The sequence below is a fragment of the Monocercomonoides exilis genome (assembly GCF_001643675.1).
Source record: "Monocercomonoides exilis strain PA203 chromosome Unknown scaffold19-1596985, whole genome shotgun sequence".
Lineage (NCBI taxonomy): Eukaryota > Preaxostyla > Oxymonadida > Polymastigidae > Monocercomonoides > Monocercomonoides exilis.
In genome coordinates this window covers 1,340,222-1,359,706 of record NW_027150564.1, presented here as the reverse complement: position 1 = coordinate 1,359,706, position 19,485 = coordinate 1,340,222, and the positions used below count along the sequence as shown (strand labels likewise).

The 19,485-nt window shown below is 46.5% G+C and overlaps 1 protein-coding gene across 1 annotated transcript; it reads left to right on the top strand.

Moving 5' to 3' along the window:
* Positions 1–377: 377 nt before the first annotated feature.
* MONOS_2969 (uncharacterized protein) lies at positions 378–19,484 on the top strand (the record flags this gene model as incomplete). The annotated part of the gene is made up of 4 exons (XM_067872930.1): positions 378–475; positions 539–653; positions 744–13,807; positions 13,910–19,484. The coding sequence occupies 4 exons, from the start codon at positions 378–380 to the stop codon at positions 19,482–19,484; spliced, it is 18,852 nt and encodes a 6,283-aa protein (XP_067728627.1).
* Between the last annotated feature and the right edge of the window lies 1 nt (position 19,485).

Sequence of the window (19,485 nt, the reverse complement as noted above, 5' to 3'; positions counted from 1 at the left end):
AAGCACTTCTTTAAACGCTTCAAGAAACTGAAAATCCCATGAAAACGATAAAATATGCTATGATATAATTTTTCATAATCAAACCTCTTGCTCAGTCAACTCTTCAGTCTCAGAATTTCCGGAATAAAAAAAATCGCGAACTTTCAACAGACCATCAAAACCTATGTAATCCACAATTCTCATTTCAAGGATAAAAAATTAATTATCCTTAAAAGAATATGTATGAATTTATCTTCTTCGTATAAGGCCTGTTATTCACAATTTATTAAAAAATAATCAACAATTGATTAATTTAATTTGGGAGAAAATGATCTTCTTTAACCATTAAATATCTTTGTTTCAAAGGATCATTCACTCGTGTTTTATTCTTGAAAGTAATGGCATTGCTTTCAATACAAACACTGTTGCACTTCAGCATATTGTTGCTTATTGTAATTTTATTTGCTGCATTAGTTTCTTTTTTGCGTGAATTGAGGTATCCAAGTTTTAATTTTCTGTTCAATGAATTTTAACATATATGCCATATTTCACTTAAAAGCAAACAATTTTTACCTACAATACTCAATTTAATAAGGCAGCAATATCCAGAGCTGAATTTGACTGTTTCATCATGTCAAAACACGACCATCAATTCTTTATCATTTTCTATCAAGGTTCCGTGAAAGCCTTTCTTTTTATTAGTTTTTATAAATATATTATTTTTCCTTTCATCTTCTCATGTTTCGTTTCATTAAAAAAATTAGAGAGGCGATATTGTTGCAAACATGAAGTGCAAATCAGTAACTGTCAAAGTAGGATTAATGCGAGCCGCGCTATTATTTCTACAATATCTCCAAAACAAGCCATATCCAATTTCATTCGGAGTTACATTAGTTGATCCTGTTTTTGACATTATACACCAGAATTCTCGGAAAAGAGCACAAGGAAAAGCAGATACAAAAGCTGCACCAATTCGTCCAATTGTTAATAAGACAATAAATACATCAAGATCGCCACTTATTCAGGAAATAAATACTTGGATTACAAAGTTTAATCAATTTATAATATCTCGCTTTTTTATCCAAGAAATCAATCAATCAACTCCGAGAAGATTTTCTTTTCCAAAATATCTTCTTGCCAATACAAAAGAAATGATGTTCCGTGCTACGAATCCGCGCTTGAGGTGGTTGGACGAGAACACAAACACTGAAAAAGCAGGGTACATGAAGGAGAGCAGTGCACTGTACATGAGAGCAAAATCAGTGAACTGCGAATTAAATCAAACGTTTTTAAAAGCCCTCAGTGAGTCTGATTTAACGCTGTCACTTCGCAACGATGCATCAACCATGTTTCTGTCACAGATGAAGACGCTTGTGAATGTCGAACAAGGAGCTGTTGAATTTCGGAGCAGAAGAAACAGCTACGTGATGAAAGAAGACGGAAGAAGTGTGGTTAAGCAAGGCAACAGCATTCAAAACGATAACAGCAACACAAGAGACGACGAGTCAAGCGACATTAACCAGCGATTTGACGGTGACGATGACTCCGCAGCGAACAAAGGGAGTGTGCCATCATCTCTGGCAGGGCAGCTTTCTTCTCCTGTTCTCCGCACATCTGCCTTGTCTCAGCTGAAAGCGTCCTTCGAGGCATTCGACTCTGCTGTGATTGGCCGGCTGTCTGTGAAAGGCGAACCAGCTGGCTCCAAGTCTTCTTCTTCTTCTTCCTCCTCCTCATTGCAAACACCAGACTGCCAGTTCAAACTGAGTCCGAGTGTGGTGGAGTGCCAGATGAATGCCATCACTCTCGTCTCGTCTGATTCTGAGCTGACAGGCGCTGCTTCAGCTGGCTCTCCTCTTTCCTCGCTTCAGTCCTCTCTGCTTGCCTCGCCTGTTCAGTCTCCTGTTCGTAATGCCCTTTCGTCTCCAACAAAATCATCAGCGTTTTCATCTCCTATGAATTCTTATAACATGCCATATGTTTCATCTTCTCCTTCATCTGCTTCTGCATCATCATCTTCCTCCTCCTCTTCTCCTTCCTCTTCCTCAATTCCATCCTCAACCTCATCGTCAGCATCATCCACACCAACTGGGCAAAGAAAACGCCCAGGTGTCATCTCCTCTGCCTCCACAGCTGTTGCCCAGTGGCTGGAAAATGTGAAGGCGCAGACGTCTTCTCCAACAACAACTGCCGTCTTTCTCATAAATCGCATTGGTTTTGTGCTGGAAGGGAAGCAGGAAGAAGGAGAAATAGAGGTTGGAAGTTATGTTGGTGATGGAGAAGGAGAAGAAGGAGAAGGAGGAGCAGAGGAAGAAGATGGAGATATTCAGAAAGATCCATCGATGAGCTCAAAGCACAGGAAATCGCGGGATTCTGACAACGATGCATCGAAAGAGGGAGAGATGAATGAAGGTGATGAGGACGACAATTCAATCAGCAGCGACGATTCAGACGGGAGTGAGAACAGCCACTTCACTTATGACACCCCTTCTTATCCACCTGATGAGCATGTGCAGACATCTGATGACTCGATATTTTCATCAGATGTCAATGTTCCTTCATCATCGTCCTCCTCATCGTCATCATCTTCTTCTCCGTTTGCTTCTGCTTCTGCTTCTGCTTCTGCTTCATCATCATCATCATCATCCTCTTCTTCTTCTCTTTCTCCTCTCACTTCTCCGCTTGTTGAGCAGATGTATTGTTCTCCAATTTCTCTCTCTGAAAAGGCCGACTATCTCAAATCCCTCCCTTCCGTCCACACATACCACTGCGAATTTATGCTCCACCAGTTCGTCTTCCTCCCTCCTTCTCTCAACCGCTTTGCTGCTGTTTATCCCCACCCTCTCTCTCACACTCTCACCCGCCCTCCCCATTCAGCAGCTGCCCTGATGAATGCTGCACACCCTCTGCACGGCCCAACCTTCAGCTCTCCTTTCAGCTCTGCTCTGCCTTCGCCCACACGCACAATGCAGCAGCAACTGCAGCAGATGCAGGCACTCCAGCAGTCAGGACTGAGCGACACTGCTCTTCCACCCACGCTCCCCTTCCATTGTTTGACTCCCTATACACCGAATGTGACAGATGTCGTGTTGGAGAGCAGGACAGTGCGAGAGACAGTGAAGTGGGCAGACGAGGACGATGCAGCGGCGGAGCAGGCAGGGCAAATGGATGGCAACAGAAAGAGAAGAGCAGACACCACAGGCGACTGGGACTCGTCTGACGAGAGCAGCGACTACTCCACCACAACCACTTCCTCGTTCTCAGACAGCAGTGACGAGGACGATTCGAGCGAGGAAGGGTCATTGGTATTAAACAGATTGGATATCCAGTCACGCAAAAGGAGCTCATCGTGGATGAAGCAGCCTGCTCATGGCAGATCTGGGTTCGACAGACTGAAGGAGAAGTCCTTCCATTCAGATGAAGGCTCATTCAGACACAGTGGAGAAAGTGCAGAAGGCGATGGATTCGGATTCGATGCAGAAGACGAAGGAGAAGACAGCGAGAGTGCCTCGTATGATCCATTCAAACTATTTGCTGATCCGCACAAGTATCTCCAGCCCATCAGCAAAGTCCTCGACGATGAAGAACGCAGGAGGCGCTTTGCTTCAAATGTGCCCTTTGGTTCTCTTCAGTTGTCTTCTCACCCGTTCTCAAAGAGGATGGATGCCTTTTTCGCAGCTCTGACGCGCGGAGAGTTGAGAGGAACGCTTTTGGCAGTGGAGACAATGTCCACACACGTCACAGTGATCATCCCATCAACAGCGACAAAAACAGACAAGGATTCAGACAGCAGTTCTTTGTTCCATTCATCGCCTGCCTTTGGCGATGCGTTTGATCAGCCAAATGAGACAGGCAGCTTGAAGAACCAGGTTTCACTGGCTGTGTCGACATCTCCTCTGTTTGCACAGGTGTGCTTGGATGATTATGTGCCTCTGTCTACCTCGTCATTCACTCCGCTTTCAAATCCGTTCTTCTCGCTGAATAAGTTTATTCATCTTTCTTTGAGCACATCTTCTTCATCTTCATTTTCTTCATCATCAGATTCTGCTGATTCTTCTTCTTCCTCTTCTTCAGACGAAGACAATGAAGATTCTTCTTCTCTTCTCTCTGACTCTGCCTTCGAGTATTACTTGAGCACAGCCCAATTAGCCCTTCTTGACCGTGTATCCTCTTTCCTCTCCTCTGCCAATGTTGAATGTGTTCTGAGAGTGTCTTCAGTCTCTCTCAGAATGATCGATGGCACAAAACGAGCGGACTTCCAGTTTTACGACGAAGACGACGAAAATGTCGCACCGCTGATTCCAGGCGATGATGCATCCGACGGGCTGTTGGAAACACAAGGAGAGCCAACAATTGTGGATGTATTCATTCCAAATGTGATTGTGACGACAATTTCAGGTGACATGGGATTTGTGGTGGATTACTCAGAAGGAAGAGGAGGAAATGGTGGTGGAGGAGGCGGAGGTGGAGGAAGGATGAATTCCTCAGACGATCCGCCTGGAATGTTCAGAAGACGCAATGGAACCAGCAAGCACTGGAGAACGAATTCACAGGAACACGATGTGTTTGGGAGGAGTGGTGAAGGACTACAACCTCCAGTGGCATCTGTCTCAGCCTCATTCTCTTCTCTGTTTGTGTTTGCCATTGTGGATGAGGAGCAGATGAACTTGGTTGGAAGAGAGCAAAAAATGCCGCAGGCAACAAGCAGAGCTCATCCAATTGACAGAGGAGCTGATGACGATGGCTTGGGATACGACGACGATGACGACAGGTACGTCTCCAATGCAGAAGGCGCTCTGCAACCAAGCGCTGCCACAGTTCGATTACCCTTCACATCATTTTCTGTCTTCTTCTCTTTGCCCAGTGAGTCAGTGAGTGATGCATCTGAAGAGAATGAATCAGACAATGAAGCTCTGAAGCATCTGTCTGATGTGCAGTTCTCAGTGGTCGATGTGGATGTGGTGGTGTCTTCAACAGTTGTTGTGCATGATACCCTCCACACTCTCCTTCAAGTGTGTGCAGTCACTTCAGATGTGCTTGACTTGCTCACTGGAGCTGTCTCTGCTGTTTGCCTGCTGCGCAGACAGCGTCTGGAAGAGCTACTTGCCGGCAAAATGAAAGAGCAGGAGCTGAAGATGCTGAAGCAGACAATGGACGATCCACTGGCACAGATAAACAGCACATTTGCGGAGAGACAAAATATCTCCTTGGCAGAAGAATTCGCTCCACAAGAGACGAAAGTTCTGAGATCAGTCAAAATGAGCTTAGCTTTCCTGAAAGGCGTAAGCGTGTCCATCTATCCAATCCCTGGACAGACTTTTGTGTGCACTTCATCTTCAGTCAGCGGGAAACAAAGCTCTTTCTCTGCATCTCAAGCAGCTCCTCCGTCTTCCTCCTCATCATCTTCTTCCTCTTCCTCTTCATCCTCCTCCTCATCTTCTTCTGTTTCTTTATTCAGCTCTCCATTCGGCCAATCGTCAGTTGCCACCAAGCCACAGCCAGTGGAATCTCGTTATGTTCCTTCCTCTTCTCTCAGCAACAGCAGCAGCAGTTCTTCTTCTGAGCTTTTCTCAAAGCGCCGTCCGCTTCCTCCTCTCCGCTTCTTCATCCCTTCACTCCACATTCAGCACTCGATCATCCCAGTCATCTCCAAAGTCGACTCCATCGTGCTGCCGCAGCCAAAGGCCTCGTTTTCGTATTCTGATGCTTCTTCGGTGCCTTCTGTGGTCATTGCACACCAGTCATTCCTCATCTCCACCACTTTCTCTCTTCCCCATGGAGCTTATTGCTCTGCTTCCACAACACAGCTGACCCTCCAAAACTTGGTTTCGCGGCCAAATCCATCCAGACCTCGCTCTTTGTATCACCACGTGCCTATTCTCCAGCTGTCTGCAATGGAATGCACCGTCTCCTACATCTCATCTCCCTCTCAATCATCTAATGACTCCATCAACAACACCACTTTTGGCTTATCTGCTGCTCAAAGAGCACTTCAGTCAAAACAGCGCTCGATGTATTCAGCCCTCTCTGTGACTGCTGTCGTAGGCACAGTCGATCTGAGTGTGTCTGCCATCAGCGTGCCTCTCTGTGAAGAATGGAAGAAGCAGTGGGACAGATCATTCGATGCCTCCTTCTTGTTCTCTCGCTCTATCGTTGCACTTTCACTGCCTGCGCCTGCTTCCTCTGCAAGCACAGTCTTCGTTGATCTCAAAACAGACAGTGTGCAGCTGACGATGTCTGCGCATGCCCAACCTTCTCTGGCTCTCTCACTCGCATCTGTCAGAGCTGTGAAATGCAGCCAGGCCACTTCAATCGCATTGGGAAGGCTGGTCACAAAACTTGGAAAGGATATCTTCTTCCAGACAAATCAGATCAATGTGCTTTCTGTCTCGTCAAATGAGTATCCCAGTCAAGAAGATCGCAAAAAGGGAAAAAGAAAGCAAAGAGAGCTGAATGCGAAACAGATTGCCACAGTCATCCGCCATCCATTCCATCGCTATCATCTCTCTCCTTCCACATTGCTGCCTCAGCCCCTAGCTATTGCCAGCACTTCTCTGTTTGCTCATCAGCTGTCGTGCTGTTTGGAGCCAGTGTTTCCGAGTGTGGAATGCGAAAGAGTGATTGTGAATGTGTGCTGGACTGAGCTCACACGCACCAGCCATCTGAGAAGCAACTCTCAGACACACACACCCGCCAAGGAAAGACGCCGCTCTCCACTCGGCGAGAAAAGCAGGAATAATTCTCCTTCATCCACTCCATCTACTTCTTCTTCTCGTATTCTTCTTCATCGCATGTCAGCTCCACAGGAGTCAGCAGCATCAGCAGGAGAGGAAGAAGAGGTTGATAAACTGATGTCTCTGGTGGTGTGCAATGTGAAGCCATTCACTGGCTCCCTTCCAATTCCAATCATTAAACCCTCTCGTCCAAAGCAAAAATCAGTCAAAAAGATGCGAAAATCGCACTCACAGACTTCGACACCTGGTCAGTCTCCACCAACATCTCCCACAGTGCAGTTCTTCTCTGACAGTGCTGGCGATATTCCTTCTGTCCCAACATGGATGCAGAACTCTCTTGATTCATACACAGCGGCCACTCTCCACCCACGCCACAGCAACGCTGCCCACAAAGGAGGATCTGTTGCTCCACCACCCGATCCATTTGTGTCTCCCTTCGAAGTCACAGACACTGGCTCTGCTGCTGGCTCTTCCTCTTCTCCAGCCTCTCTCTCTGCACAATACAGCGGACAAAACACAGAACTCTCAGAATTCGATCCTTCACTGAGGGGGCTATTCAAGCGAGTTGAGATGAGAAGGAGGAACTATCGCCCGATGAAGATATACTTGACACAAAGTGCAGCAGGCGATGCTGTTTCAGATGAGGAAAGAAGAGGATCACCATTTATGTCACCATCTAAGCTTGATGTGGATGCATCGAGGCAAATGTTGGATGAAGATGACAGCGCATTGAACGGAGAGAATGAAGAGCACGGGGACGAAGAAGGAGAAGAGCTTGAAGCTGCACCAGTGTTTTCTATGCAGACACTTTCGTACAGTTCAGCACTGACTTCGAAGATTGAAGATGCTCGTGCTGAAATCACACCACACTCGATGGATGCTCATTCGATCATCAGTGACGACCTGCCGCAAATCCCACCCTCTGCAAAGTCTGCCATGCTGAGTGAGTCTCATCAACTGGAATCTTCTGATCTGAAGCAGGTTGACCAGAGCCTTCTGGAATGGGAAGAGCAGCGCAATGCATCAGCACATGTGGCACTGCCCAAACAGAACTCGGAGACTTCTTCAAGATGTCCGTTTGTGAAAGTGGATGTTGATGCATTCGAAGTGTTCATTCCATCAGAAACTGATATTGTTCGCCCACTTTCTGATCACTTATCTCTGCTATCATCATTCATATCATCATTACCATTGGCTTCAAAGGAACACACTTCTCCTGTCAACAAGCTAACATCCTCTTTCATTCGCACTCTTATTCTGCAAGAACAGCTGACAGCAACAGGATTCCCCAAACAAGAGCCCATTCAGTTGTTCTTGTCCGTGTCGCATTTTGCTTCCTATCTGACAGAAAGCGAGTTCTGCACACGTCTCAGAAGAGCATACACATCAAGAAGCATCATTGCTTCAGTGTCCGACTTTGTATTTGAGAGGAAGCAGAAGGAGAGAGAAGAGCAGAGAGAGCGGTTGGCATCGGAGATGGATCGGAAGAGGAGAGAGGAGAAGGAGATTGAGAAGGAAAGGAAGAAGAGAAGCAGAGAAAGAAGACTTGCCAGACGAAGATTGCGAAGTGAGTCAGAAGATGAAGATGAAGAAGGAGGAATGAAGGCCAATTCGTTGAGTGATGATGAAGACGATGACGATGACGATGATGAGCCTTCGAACAAGAGACAAAGAAGATCAGCAAGAAAGACCAGAAAAGAAGCATTGCGCAACAGAAGACGTGGCTTTGATGAAGAAAGTGAAGATGACTTGGATAATTCATCTAGCGAAGATTCTTCGCGTTCAAGTGACAGCGAGAAAAGCAGCAACTTCAGTGGAAGTGGAGACGAGGAGCGGACGAATTCTGAAGAGGCAGATGAGTCAGTTGTGGAGAATGTGCATCATCCTCGTTACGACAGCCTCAGAAACGACTGGCTGGAAAAGAAGAGCACAAAAATGATCAGACAGAAAGAAGAGCTCGATGCGCACAAAGTATTCATCTCAGCCATTGAGAAGTTGGAGAGAGAGAAAAGCGGATGGAACAGGAGGATGGGCATTGTAGACAAGACACTCCCAACCACTCTGGCTCAGCAAGGCACAACAGCTGAGGCAGCGCCTGTAGAGTTTGTGAGAATTCCTCTGTGCTCCTTTGTTGCACACAACGTGTCTGCCATTGCAATGATCCATCCAGCAAATACTAAGAACGAGTCACCGTTGCAATCATCATCATCTTTTGCCTCATCTCCTTCTCATTCTCCAAGCAAGATCGCATCACCACCTCCTTTACCATCCAGCCCTGTTCCTTCAGATGCTGCGTTGCTGACTCCTCTTCAATCACCCAATATTTCACCTTCTCGCAGCTCATTCAGCGCTTCTGTCTCTTCTCAAAGAAGCCAACGAAAACAGCCTTTCATTGCAAAAGCTGTGGTTCCTCAGCAGCTCGATCACTATTTCACTTCTCTTATTTCATTGTCCTGCACAGCAAATGACATCTCATTGATGTACAATCCGTTCCCATCAACACAGCTGTTCTCGGCAAGCAGTGCAAGCGTCTCTTTTGTCTTCCAACCAGACTTTATGATTCCCTCTCTTCCTCAGCCTGCATCTGCCAAATCATCCTCTTCACAGCTTCCTCCTGGCTTCTCTCAGTTTGTCAGTCGCACAAACATTTTCTCTGACAATTCATCATCAAAGTCAAACGAGCTAATTGCGCCGATTGTGCTGCGTCTTGTGGCGTTGAGGGCGTCTTCCAATTCTCCGAAGTTTTCATTTGCTCCGTCTGACTTTGTGAGATGGTCAACTGTCCAGCAGACTTTCTGCCTCGCATTCAACATCTGCCCAGAAATCCAACCCCCGCCTTTCATTCTCGATTCTTTGCCCAAAGCAACAGCAACGCCATCTCAAATGCTCCTCTCCAGCTTGGTTCATTTCTCCGTTTCTCCGCTGTTTTCATTCCGGCTGTTTGTCACAGACTTCTATTTGGGACTTGAATCAGGTGTGTCTCGCTCGAATGTCACAAACAAGCACATATACCTTCGCACCCTCTTCAAAAACGCAAAGGCTGCTGCAGCTCTGCTTCCTTCTACAACAACACTGGTTGCATCAGCAGTTCCCACATCTCTTCTTGTCCACATCAAAGAAATCTCATTCCTCAGCGTTTCTCTCAACAAAGCCAATCCACTTTCTGACATTGGAAAGCGGCTCCCCTCAAGAAACAGCCAGCGCAACTGCTGCTTCAGATCTTCTGGTTCTCTGAAAAGCATCTCGATGGTTACCTCCACACAGCTTGTGTCTGCCCTCCACCCGCAAATCAAGCAGATGCCTGCTGTTTTCACAGCAACTCAATCTGCCACCAGCTCCACTCCTGGATCGACCATGTCGCGCAACCAGAAGATGCCTCAGCGTCCACAAAGGGCATCAGGCATTCTGTCGTTTGTATCGAAGAAAGGCGGCTCATCTCGAGAAATGCTACCAGTCAACAAATCTGCACTGAACATCCCGCTTCTCACTATCCACTACTCCACCTTTGACAACAGCGCTGACTCAAATTCTACCAGACGTTCACTGAAAATAGCGTGTCTGCCACCGCCAGCTCTTCCTTCGCACTCTGAAGAAGCACTGCTGACAGAGCGAAGTGCATCTGCCGACGAGCCGTTCTCTGCTGCCTCGATGGTTGAAGGTGCAACACCAACATATCATTCAGGAACAGTCTCGCCTTTCACCCGCTCCTTATGCGACCATCCAATTCCTGCTGTGGAGGTGTCTTTGCCCATCCTCTCCTTTGCCACACACCTTGCAGTTGACTATCTTGTCTCTTATTTGCAGCATTCTCTGTTTGTGAGGAGCCAGCCAAGGCAAACATACTCTGCTCCACCACAAAGATCAGCCCAACGATCCCCTCAAAGTGGTTCACAGCCTTTCTCATCCTCCTTCTCTCGCTCTGCTCCTTCATCGCCTCAAAAATCATCTTCTCTTTCTTCTCCGCAAGTGCAGCAGCTTCCGCCACTCACAACGCTGACCCTTGTGACAGTCGACTTGAAGTCATTTGTGGCGTCTGTTGTTTCGCGCAACTCGCATCTCACTGGAGCCGTCTTCCGCACAGTCATTGGAGCCACCAGTTTGTACTCCTCCACATCCTCCTCTTCTTCTCTGAGCAAAGGCAACAACGATGAGGGAGACACTGATGAGCAAGACGACACAGACGAGGAAGACCGCTCGTTCCTCAAACAGACAGCGATTGATGATGATGTGATGGATGAGACAGTCGCAGCACGTGTCATTCTGTCTGTTCCCTCACTCTCTGTCGATGCTATGCTGAAAAAGGAGAACAACTCACTTCTCTCTCGCCTCACCATGCAGCTCTCAGAAATGGAGATGTCTGTGTCTGATCCTTCTCTTTCTCCTCAGCAATCCCAACAAACTCAAACACCTGCGCCAGGTGTTGGTGTAGGCATGGGCGTTGGAGCTGGCGCTGGTCTGCCTGCAAGATTCAGACACAGCCGGTCAGCTTCCATTTCTTCTGCGCGCTCTTTGCGATCCTCTGCATTGTCCCGCTCTCCTTCAATGACTGGCCTGCCACCAGCACATGACGCAGTCATTTCTTCCTCCACAACTCTGCTCCCATCAAAGGAGCAATGCACAAACTGCACATTGGATTCACTTATGCTCACTTACAGAAATCCAGACAGCACACTGTTTTCGACGTTTGTGAGATCTGACGGTAACATCAGTCAGATGGCGAATGAAGCACCTTTGTCTGTGGATGTATCCACATTCTCATTCGTATTTTCGCCTTCAACGGCAAAATCAGTCCTTTCAATGGGCTTATCACTTGCTGTGCTGGGCGAAAGCTCGATAGAGCGGTTGAATGCTTTCTTTGAGCCTCCGCAGTCTCAACCACTTGCTTCAAAGAAGTTCAGGCTGCGTCCTTTGTCTCTTTCAGACACATCATCAACACCAGAGTTTTCGCTTTCTCTGAACAAAATGGCGACAGTGAAGTTTGTTGTTGACGAGCAGTACATGTCATCAGTTAAACCTGTAAACAATCCTTCAATTGTTGTTTCTGTTCCACCGTTGCATATCATCTCATCACAGTTGTATATGAACTCATTCAATGCAAATTCAGGAAACATGGGATTTGGCGATGTTGAGCAGATTGGCAACATTGTTCAAGCAACGATGCAGTCAGATTTTGTTGTCAATGCATTCACATCCACAAAACTGTGGACAGCCAAACAAATTGTGTCAATAAATGGCATCACGACCATGTCAGCTCTCACGCTCGATGCGCCACATCGCTGTCTTGCTCAGCCAAAGACCACATTCCAGTTCCACTTCCCATCAGTTGCAGTGTCGCCTGATGTTTCTGTCACTACATGCTTCACACTTACTCAGCACATTCTGTCTGCTGTTGAAGAGCAGACAACACCAACTGCAATGGCATTTATCAGAGCTGGCCTGCCACTTCCTGCTGCATCTCTTCCGCGCCATCTGCAGCGTCTTATGGAGAAGGAAATCGGATGCACTTTGTCATTTGCCTCTCCTCTTTCTATTGAACAGCAGGTGGACGAAGCACTTCGCGCAACTGCAGATCGCAGCAGATTGATTAACAACACGGATCAAACAGCATCAAAGCGAACTAAGCTGAGAAAGAGTTCAGTTAGTGGAAGCATTGAAAGTGTTCGCGACGGAGAGAACTATCGGGGAGTTAATGCCTCAACCGAAGAGCAAAAGATGGCTGAGGATGTTTTGATTGAAGGCGAGATTGAAGCGAGAAAGGCACTTCTTGCGTCTCTTCTGCGCTACAAGGAATTGGCCTCGATTGAAGCAGACATGGCGCTGGATGCCTTTACAGCAAGAGAAGAGGCTGTGTATGTCTGCGGCTGCTATCTGAAGGTGAAGTCGGTGTGGCCTCAACAGCAGTTCTCAGAAGAGATTCTGACGAAAATCAAAGGAGAAAGTGACAGTGACAGTGGAAGCGACGATGAAGACTCTGAAGATGACTCTCAGCACAAGAAGAGGTTTGCTGAGAAGCAGACCGTTGCACCAAGAGTGATGCGAGGAGACGAACTGAAACGAGAGAGAGAGTCAATTATGGTTGCGATGATGGAGAGCAGCATTCTGGATGGTTGTGTGTCACGGTTCCATGTTTCACACAGGGTGTTGGAAGAGTATGTCAGCATGATCACCAACTATTTGGAGGCGAAGGACGAAGACGATGCCAACAACGAAGACAGGAATTCGCTTTCTTCAACTCAAAAGAGCACAGATGCAGATGAGACACGATCTCGTCGTTCGAGAGCACCCAGCGAGGTTGATGAGCTGGCGTCACAAGTTGGCTTTGGCGAGATTGACGATGGTGCTTCAATCAGAAGGCTGAAGTCTCTTGCAAGTGACAGTGATGTATCCAGCAGATTCTCTGATGTTTCAACGATTGTGTCACTCAGAAGCATTGCTCGCTTTGGAGAGAAAGTCAAAAACACCATCACAGTTGTTGCTCCATCGCACATTTGCACTCTCACTGCTGCCAGATTCACTCTCGCACAAGTCGAGTTTACAAGTACTCCACTTCCAATCACTGCAAAAATGGACAAGTTGGCTTTATCTGTGGCGTGGACTCCATCATTCTCTGCCATGTTCTCATTGAAGACTGCAGCAATTGACGTTCGCCAGCGTCCACTTGTGTCTCGAAGAGAAGAGAAGATCAACCCGAACGTGTCGCCATTGAACGGAAATGAAGGCATCCAAAATGGACAGTTCTCGTTCGATGCAGCATTTCCAAACGCAAATGCAGATGGTAACAATTCGGCTGTGCTGCCAACAAAGATTGAGATTGCAAACTCGCTAATGGAACTGTTTGAACGAAAAGTCGGAAATCTTCTGAAAACAAGAGATAACATTACACGCTCTTCACAGATTATCAATGCGAATGACGAAGATAGTGAAATGAGAGAGTACTTCTCGTCGCCTTCTGATGTGAATGGCAAGGCAACTGTTGAGACAGAAGAACAGATGAAGCAAAAACTGATTGAACTGATGAAAGAGATGAGCTTCAGTGTGATGCAAGACATTCCTGTGACTTTGTCTCAGGACGAGCCGAACTCGTTGCGCCATGTTTTGTTTGCCTTCACATTCGCTCCATATGAAATAACAAATGCAACGCACGCTGTTGAATTACTAGAAACTGCGAATCACTTTATTTCTGCTATTCATCACAACAGGATTGATGGAGCAAGTGGATCATCGATTACTAATCAGACTCTTCGCATGAAAAGGATGTCTTCTTTGCATCCGCTTTCATTCTCACCATATTCCTCTCCTTCGGGCTCACCAGCAAAGAATATCTCTTTCTCCACACTTAGACAGCAATATCCACAGCCCTCAACACCAACCACTCTCTCTCGTGCACAGTCTCGTGTGCAAATTCCCTCATCATCGCCTCAATTGCAGCTGGGTGCAAGAAGCACCGATCAATCGTTAGTTGTTCCTCTGCTCGATCCAATCACGCTTGTTGTCTCGTTCCTCTTCCCTAGACGTCCAGCCACATTCCCAGTGCCAACACTGAAAGGGCAAGAGCTACATATCAACACACCAGAAAGTCCAAACACCAACTCAATGCCTCAGTCGCCTCTGACACCTTTGTCTCCATCGACCTCTGCATCATCTGCCCCAATGTTCCCTCATTCACATTTGGCTTCTGCGCAAATCGGAGATGATAGCGATGAAAACGATGGATTCAGCAACTTTGATGATGACGACGAAGATGAAGGAAAGCCTAAAAAGCAGCTTATTCCAGTTGTGGAGACTTTGCGTGTGACGATCTCACGTGCCTCTATCACTGCATCAAATGTGGGGTCTGAGCAGATTGCAGCTTTTCTCTCTCATTTGAGGCAAATTGTGCCTGCTGTGCCTGACAAAGACATGGACGAAGAGCTGGAGAAAATGAAGTGGATGTACCATGCAATTGGTGCTGCTATTTTGAGGGAAGATGAGACGAAATACGAAATGATAACAGAATGCATGAAGGAGATTCACATGGATATGGAAGTTGACATGTTGGCTACTTCAGAGCAAAAGCAGGAGAACGAAGATGATGACGAAATGAGCTTGATCAATAAATTTTTGAGCTTCAACTCATCAAAAGAAGACGAAGAAGAAGACGAAGCGCTTGAGAAAGACGAAGAATTGTGGAGAGAAAGCGAAAAAGAACGGGAACGCGAAGAAAAGCGAGGGCTGCGCAAGCACATTGACCCGAGCTTCCATTCGAGGATGATGGAGACATATCGACAGATACATGCACAGCTCAGGAAGAAGATCAGCAGCAAGAAGAAAGCAATCAGAATTCAAAATCGCATTCTCTTTTCGGATGTGCTTGTGAGGTTTGTGGAATCAACTTATTCTCATTTGGCAATCGAAGAGGACACACAACAGCAGTCGTACCTGAAAATGACTGGTGAAAGTGACGGAAATATGGAGGAGAGTGATCCACAGGCACAACAAATGGGATCTTCTTCAGTGAATCCACTGAATTCTTCATATGGAAGTGACAACGAAGCAAGCGATGGCCTGAGGGAAGGCAATGAAAAGGACAATCTTGACAACAGTGGGAAAATGAGCTTCTTGTTGAGCCAGTCATTAAATAGCAACAAAGAATTTCAAGCACTTCGTGCGGTCTACACAATGCACGATGTTCCTCTGCAAATTCCTGCTGATTCATTGCTCTTTTCTGATGTTGTAATGACACCCCAGCAACTTCTGTATCAGTGCGAGAAGAGAATCTCTGAAGCAGTGGAAGTGCTTAATGCTCAAAAGTTGACTCGTTCGATTATTTCTGTTGCAGATGAGGCAAAAGAATGGGTGAGAGAAAAGCGGAATCAGATCAGAAGAGAAAAAGCAGACAGAGAAGCACAGCTGAGAGAGGAGTATCGTCAATCCATCAGAGATAAAATACATGCTTACCAAGAAGCCAAGACGGAGAGGGCACAGCTGAGAGAAGCAAGAAGAGAGGAGAGAAAGAAAGCAAGAGAAGATCGATTGCGCCGTGCGGCTGAAGATGATGATCTTCTGACAGTTGCTTCAATTCCATTGGAGATTGAGAGTGATTCAGAAGATGAGGAAGAGGAAGCACTGGAGAAGGTGCTGTCTGAGATGGATTTGGGATTCGAAGTGATCGATGCACTGAAAGAGAATCACATTGATATCACAGCGCAATTCGATGAGCCCACAATCGAAACTGCTGTCTCAATCATCGAGCAAAGTGGCAAGCAGGCAAAAGCAGACGAGGAAGATGAAGAGATGGCAGCATTGGAGCAAGCGATGGATCCAAATCAGTTCGAAGTGTTTATAAAATCACCTGTTTTGGATGAGGCAAGCGATGCCTTCCATGAGGTGGTCCTTCAGCGAGAGATGGAGATTCGGAACCAAGAAGCCTGGCTATCTGACTTTGTGATCCAGGAAGGCAGAGAAACTGTTCCGTTTGTGGCAGTTGCGACAAAGTTGCAGAGCGCAAAGCAAGCGGCAGAGGCAGCTGAGAGCAATGTGATAGCTGAGAGAGACATCAAAGATGAGTCCAATTTCCTGAAGGAGGAGAGCGCATTGAAGGACAAAATCTCTCTTTGGCTCACAGAAGGTGCAAGTTGCTCTGGATTTAGTTCAAGTTTGACGCATTCCAGAGGAGACAGCGGAGACTGGGACAAGACAGCAATGAAGAAGAAGACAAAGGAAGAAAGAGAAGAAGAACGACGCAAGAGCGATATGATGAACGAGATCATCAACACAAAGAGAAGATTTGTTGATTTGGAGATTGATCTGATGAAGCAACAGAGGAAGCAGCTTTCTGCGCTGCTTAGCTGTGAATGGAAGCCTCGTTCATATCGTCTGATGGGAAGAGGGTGGATGCAGTTTGTGCGTGTTGAGTGTGCAGATGATGGAAGGAGAAGCTCAACTGAATGGCTGCTGTTGACACCACAACAGCGAGATGCATTGAGACTGATCAGCGCTTCGACGAGTGGGAACTCGAAAGAAAATGAACTGAGGGCAGAGGAGAGAAAGAAGGAGAGAGAAAGGAAGCGACTGGAGAGGGAGAAAGAGTTGGAAGTAGAAAGAGAGAGAGAAATGATGGAAAGAGAGCGAGAAGAGAAAGAAAGAGAAGAGCGAAGATTGGAAAAGCAGAAGGAGAGAGAAAGGAAGAAGAAAGAGAAAGAAGAAAAGAGACAGAAAGTGGCTATGGACTTTGCAAAGGGAGCAGATGATTTGCTGCGTGCATCGATGTCTTCTGAAGGTGGCGTGTTTCTGACGATGGAAGAGAACGGTGCATCAGGCGAAAAAACAGAAAGGAGGAATGAATCAGAGGAGCAGACGGAAATACGAATGTTTGCTTTTGAAGAGCCGATAAAGATGGACGAGTCGCAAGATGACCAGATGACTCGAAAGAGAAAAGGAGAAGCAGAAGAAGTTCCGTTCCATTCGTCGTTTGAATCTGGGCCAATACGAAACATAGTGATTCATGAGCCTGTACAAGCAAAGCCTGCACAAGAAGACATTTCATTCATCACCCAGCAACCTGCACGTTCTTCTGACTCGCCGAATCTGATGAAGCAACTGCGGGAAATGCGACAAGAGGAAACGAAATCAAAAGAACAAGAAAAAATGAATGAGTCTTTGAAGGGACAGCAATCTGAAGAAGAAAAAAAGAAAGTTGAGAAAGTTGAACAGCAAAAAGAAAAAGAGGCTAAGACATCAGAACAGAAGGAAAAGGAAGAAGGAGCAAATAAAATTATGGATGAAAAGAGGAGAGCAATTGAAGAGCGGAAGGAAAGAGAAAGAATCAGACAAGAGAAATACAGAAAGCGATTGGAAGAAGCCAGACGCAGAGAAGAAGAGAAGAAGAAAGAGGAGGAAAGGAAGAAAGCAGAAGAGCCAGGTGAAAAGGAGAAGAAGAGGCTTGAAGATGAAAGAAAGAGGGAGGAAAGAAAACACAAAGAAGAAGATAGAAGAAGAGAAGAGGAAAAAAGAAGACAAGAAAGTGCGAAGCTGGAAGAAGAGAGGAAGAAGGAAGAAGAGAGAAGGAAAGAGATTGATCGGTTGAAAGCGGAAGTGCTTCAAAGGAGGATTGAACAAGAACGATTCTTTGAGGAAAAGCGAAGAAGAGATGAAGAACGAAGAAAAGAGGAAGAAAGACAGCGAAAGGAAGAAGAGGAAAGAAGGGCAATGGAAGAAGAAAGGAGAAGAAGAGAAGAAGAGAAGAGAAGAGAGGAAGAGCGAAGAAGAGAGGAAGAAGAAAAAAGAGAAAGAGAAAGGATTTTGGAGGAGCAGAAGAGAAAAGAGGAAGAAAAGAGGAGGCTTGAAGAGAAGATTAGAGCAGATGAAAGAGAAAGAATTGCTGCTGAAGCAGTCGAACGAGAGAGAAAGATGAAAGAAGAGGAAGAAGCGCGAAAGAAGATGTTGGAGGAGCTGATCAAGCAGCAGAGAGCGGAGGAAGAAAAGCAAAGAGAGATAGAAAGGAAGATGGAGGAGATGGTGAGAGAGCAAATGAAACAGGAAGAGAAAGAAAAGCAGCTCTTATTGTTGGAGAAAGAAAGAGATCTTGCACTCGAAAGAGAGAAAGCGGCAAAAGAGAAGCAAAAGCTGATCAGACAGAAGCTACTGATGAAGCTGACTCTTTCAGCACAACAATCGCCAAAGCAGCTCATCGGAGATTTGGATGGAGCAGAGGAGGAAGGAGTAGAAGATGGGGATGGCCTACTGCTTTCTGGTGATGGATACGAAATGGGAAGTTTGGTTGCTCCGCAACTGCTGCCACAGTCGCAATTGAGAGAGAGAGAAAGAGAGAGAAAGTGGGAGAGGGAAAGGCAAGCAGAGGCTCAGAGACAGATGGATCTTGAAAGAGAGAGAGAAAGAATAAGATTCCAGAGAATGAAAGAGGAAGAAGAAAGAGAAAGAGAAAGAGAGCGCATAAGACTGGAAATAGAGAAGGAGCACGAGAAAGAGCGAATCAGACAGGAGTTATTGAGAGAAGAGGAGCAGAAGAGGAGAGAAAGAGAACGAGAAAAGATACGCAGGGAGGTTGAGATGGAGGCAGAGAGAGAGAAAATACGAGCAGAGCTGGAGAGAGAAAGGCTTGTTCGAGAGCAGATTGTCGAAGAAGAGCGGGCGAAGCAGAGAGAAAGAGAAAGAGAGAGAATGCTTCGGCTGGAGACAGATGCCTCACGGAGCGTGATGAGCGACTATTACAGAAGAGAGCGGTCGCCGCTGTCGAGTGCAGTGCGAAGTGCGGATCGGCGTTTGGGGGATGAGAAGCTGAGAATGAGAGGAAGTGGCATTTTGGATGTGGCAGAGAGGGAAAGAGGCATTGAGACATCACAAATGCGAAGGGCAGTTAAGAATGACTCTCCTTCTTTTGTCCGGAAATCTCCGCTGCGCACTCCGACTTCATCGTTTTTGACTTCTCCTTCTTCACTGGCACGCCAATCTGAGGCAGCCCCTCCTTCATCCTCTTCATCCTCCTCTTCATCATCGTATGCACCTTCATCATTCGCTTCTTATCCACCTTCATATTCGTCTTCATCATCTTCATCATCATCATCGAAATTACAATCTTCTGCCATCTCTTCCACTTCTCCTCCTCCTTCTGGACTATCTGCTCATTCTGTAATCTCAACTGTCTCGCCAACTGCTTCTCGTCCAGCCAATTACTTCACTTCGCCCCAAAGCGGAACACCCCGAAGCTTTGCCTCGGCAAAGACTGCGGCAAGCAAAGATCCTCTTGGCAGAATGTATCCATATCGAGAGGTTTAGA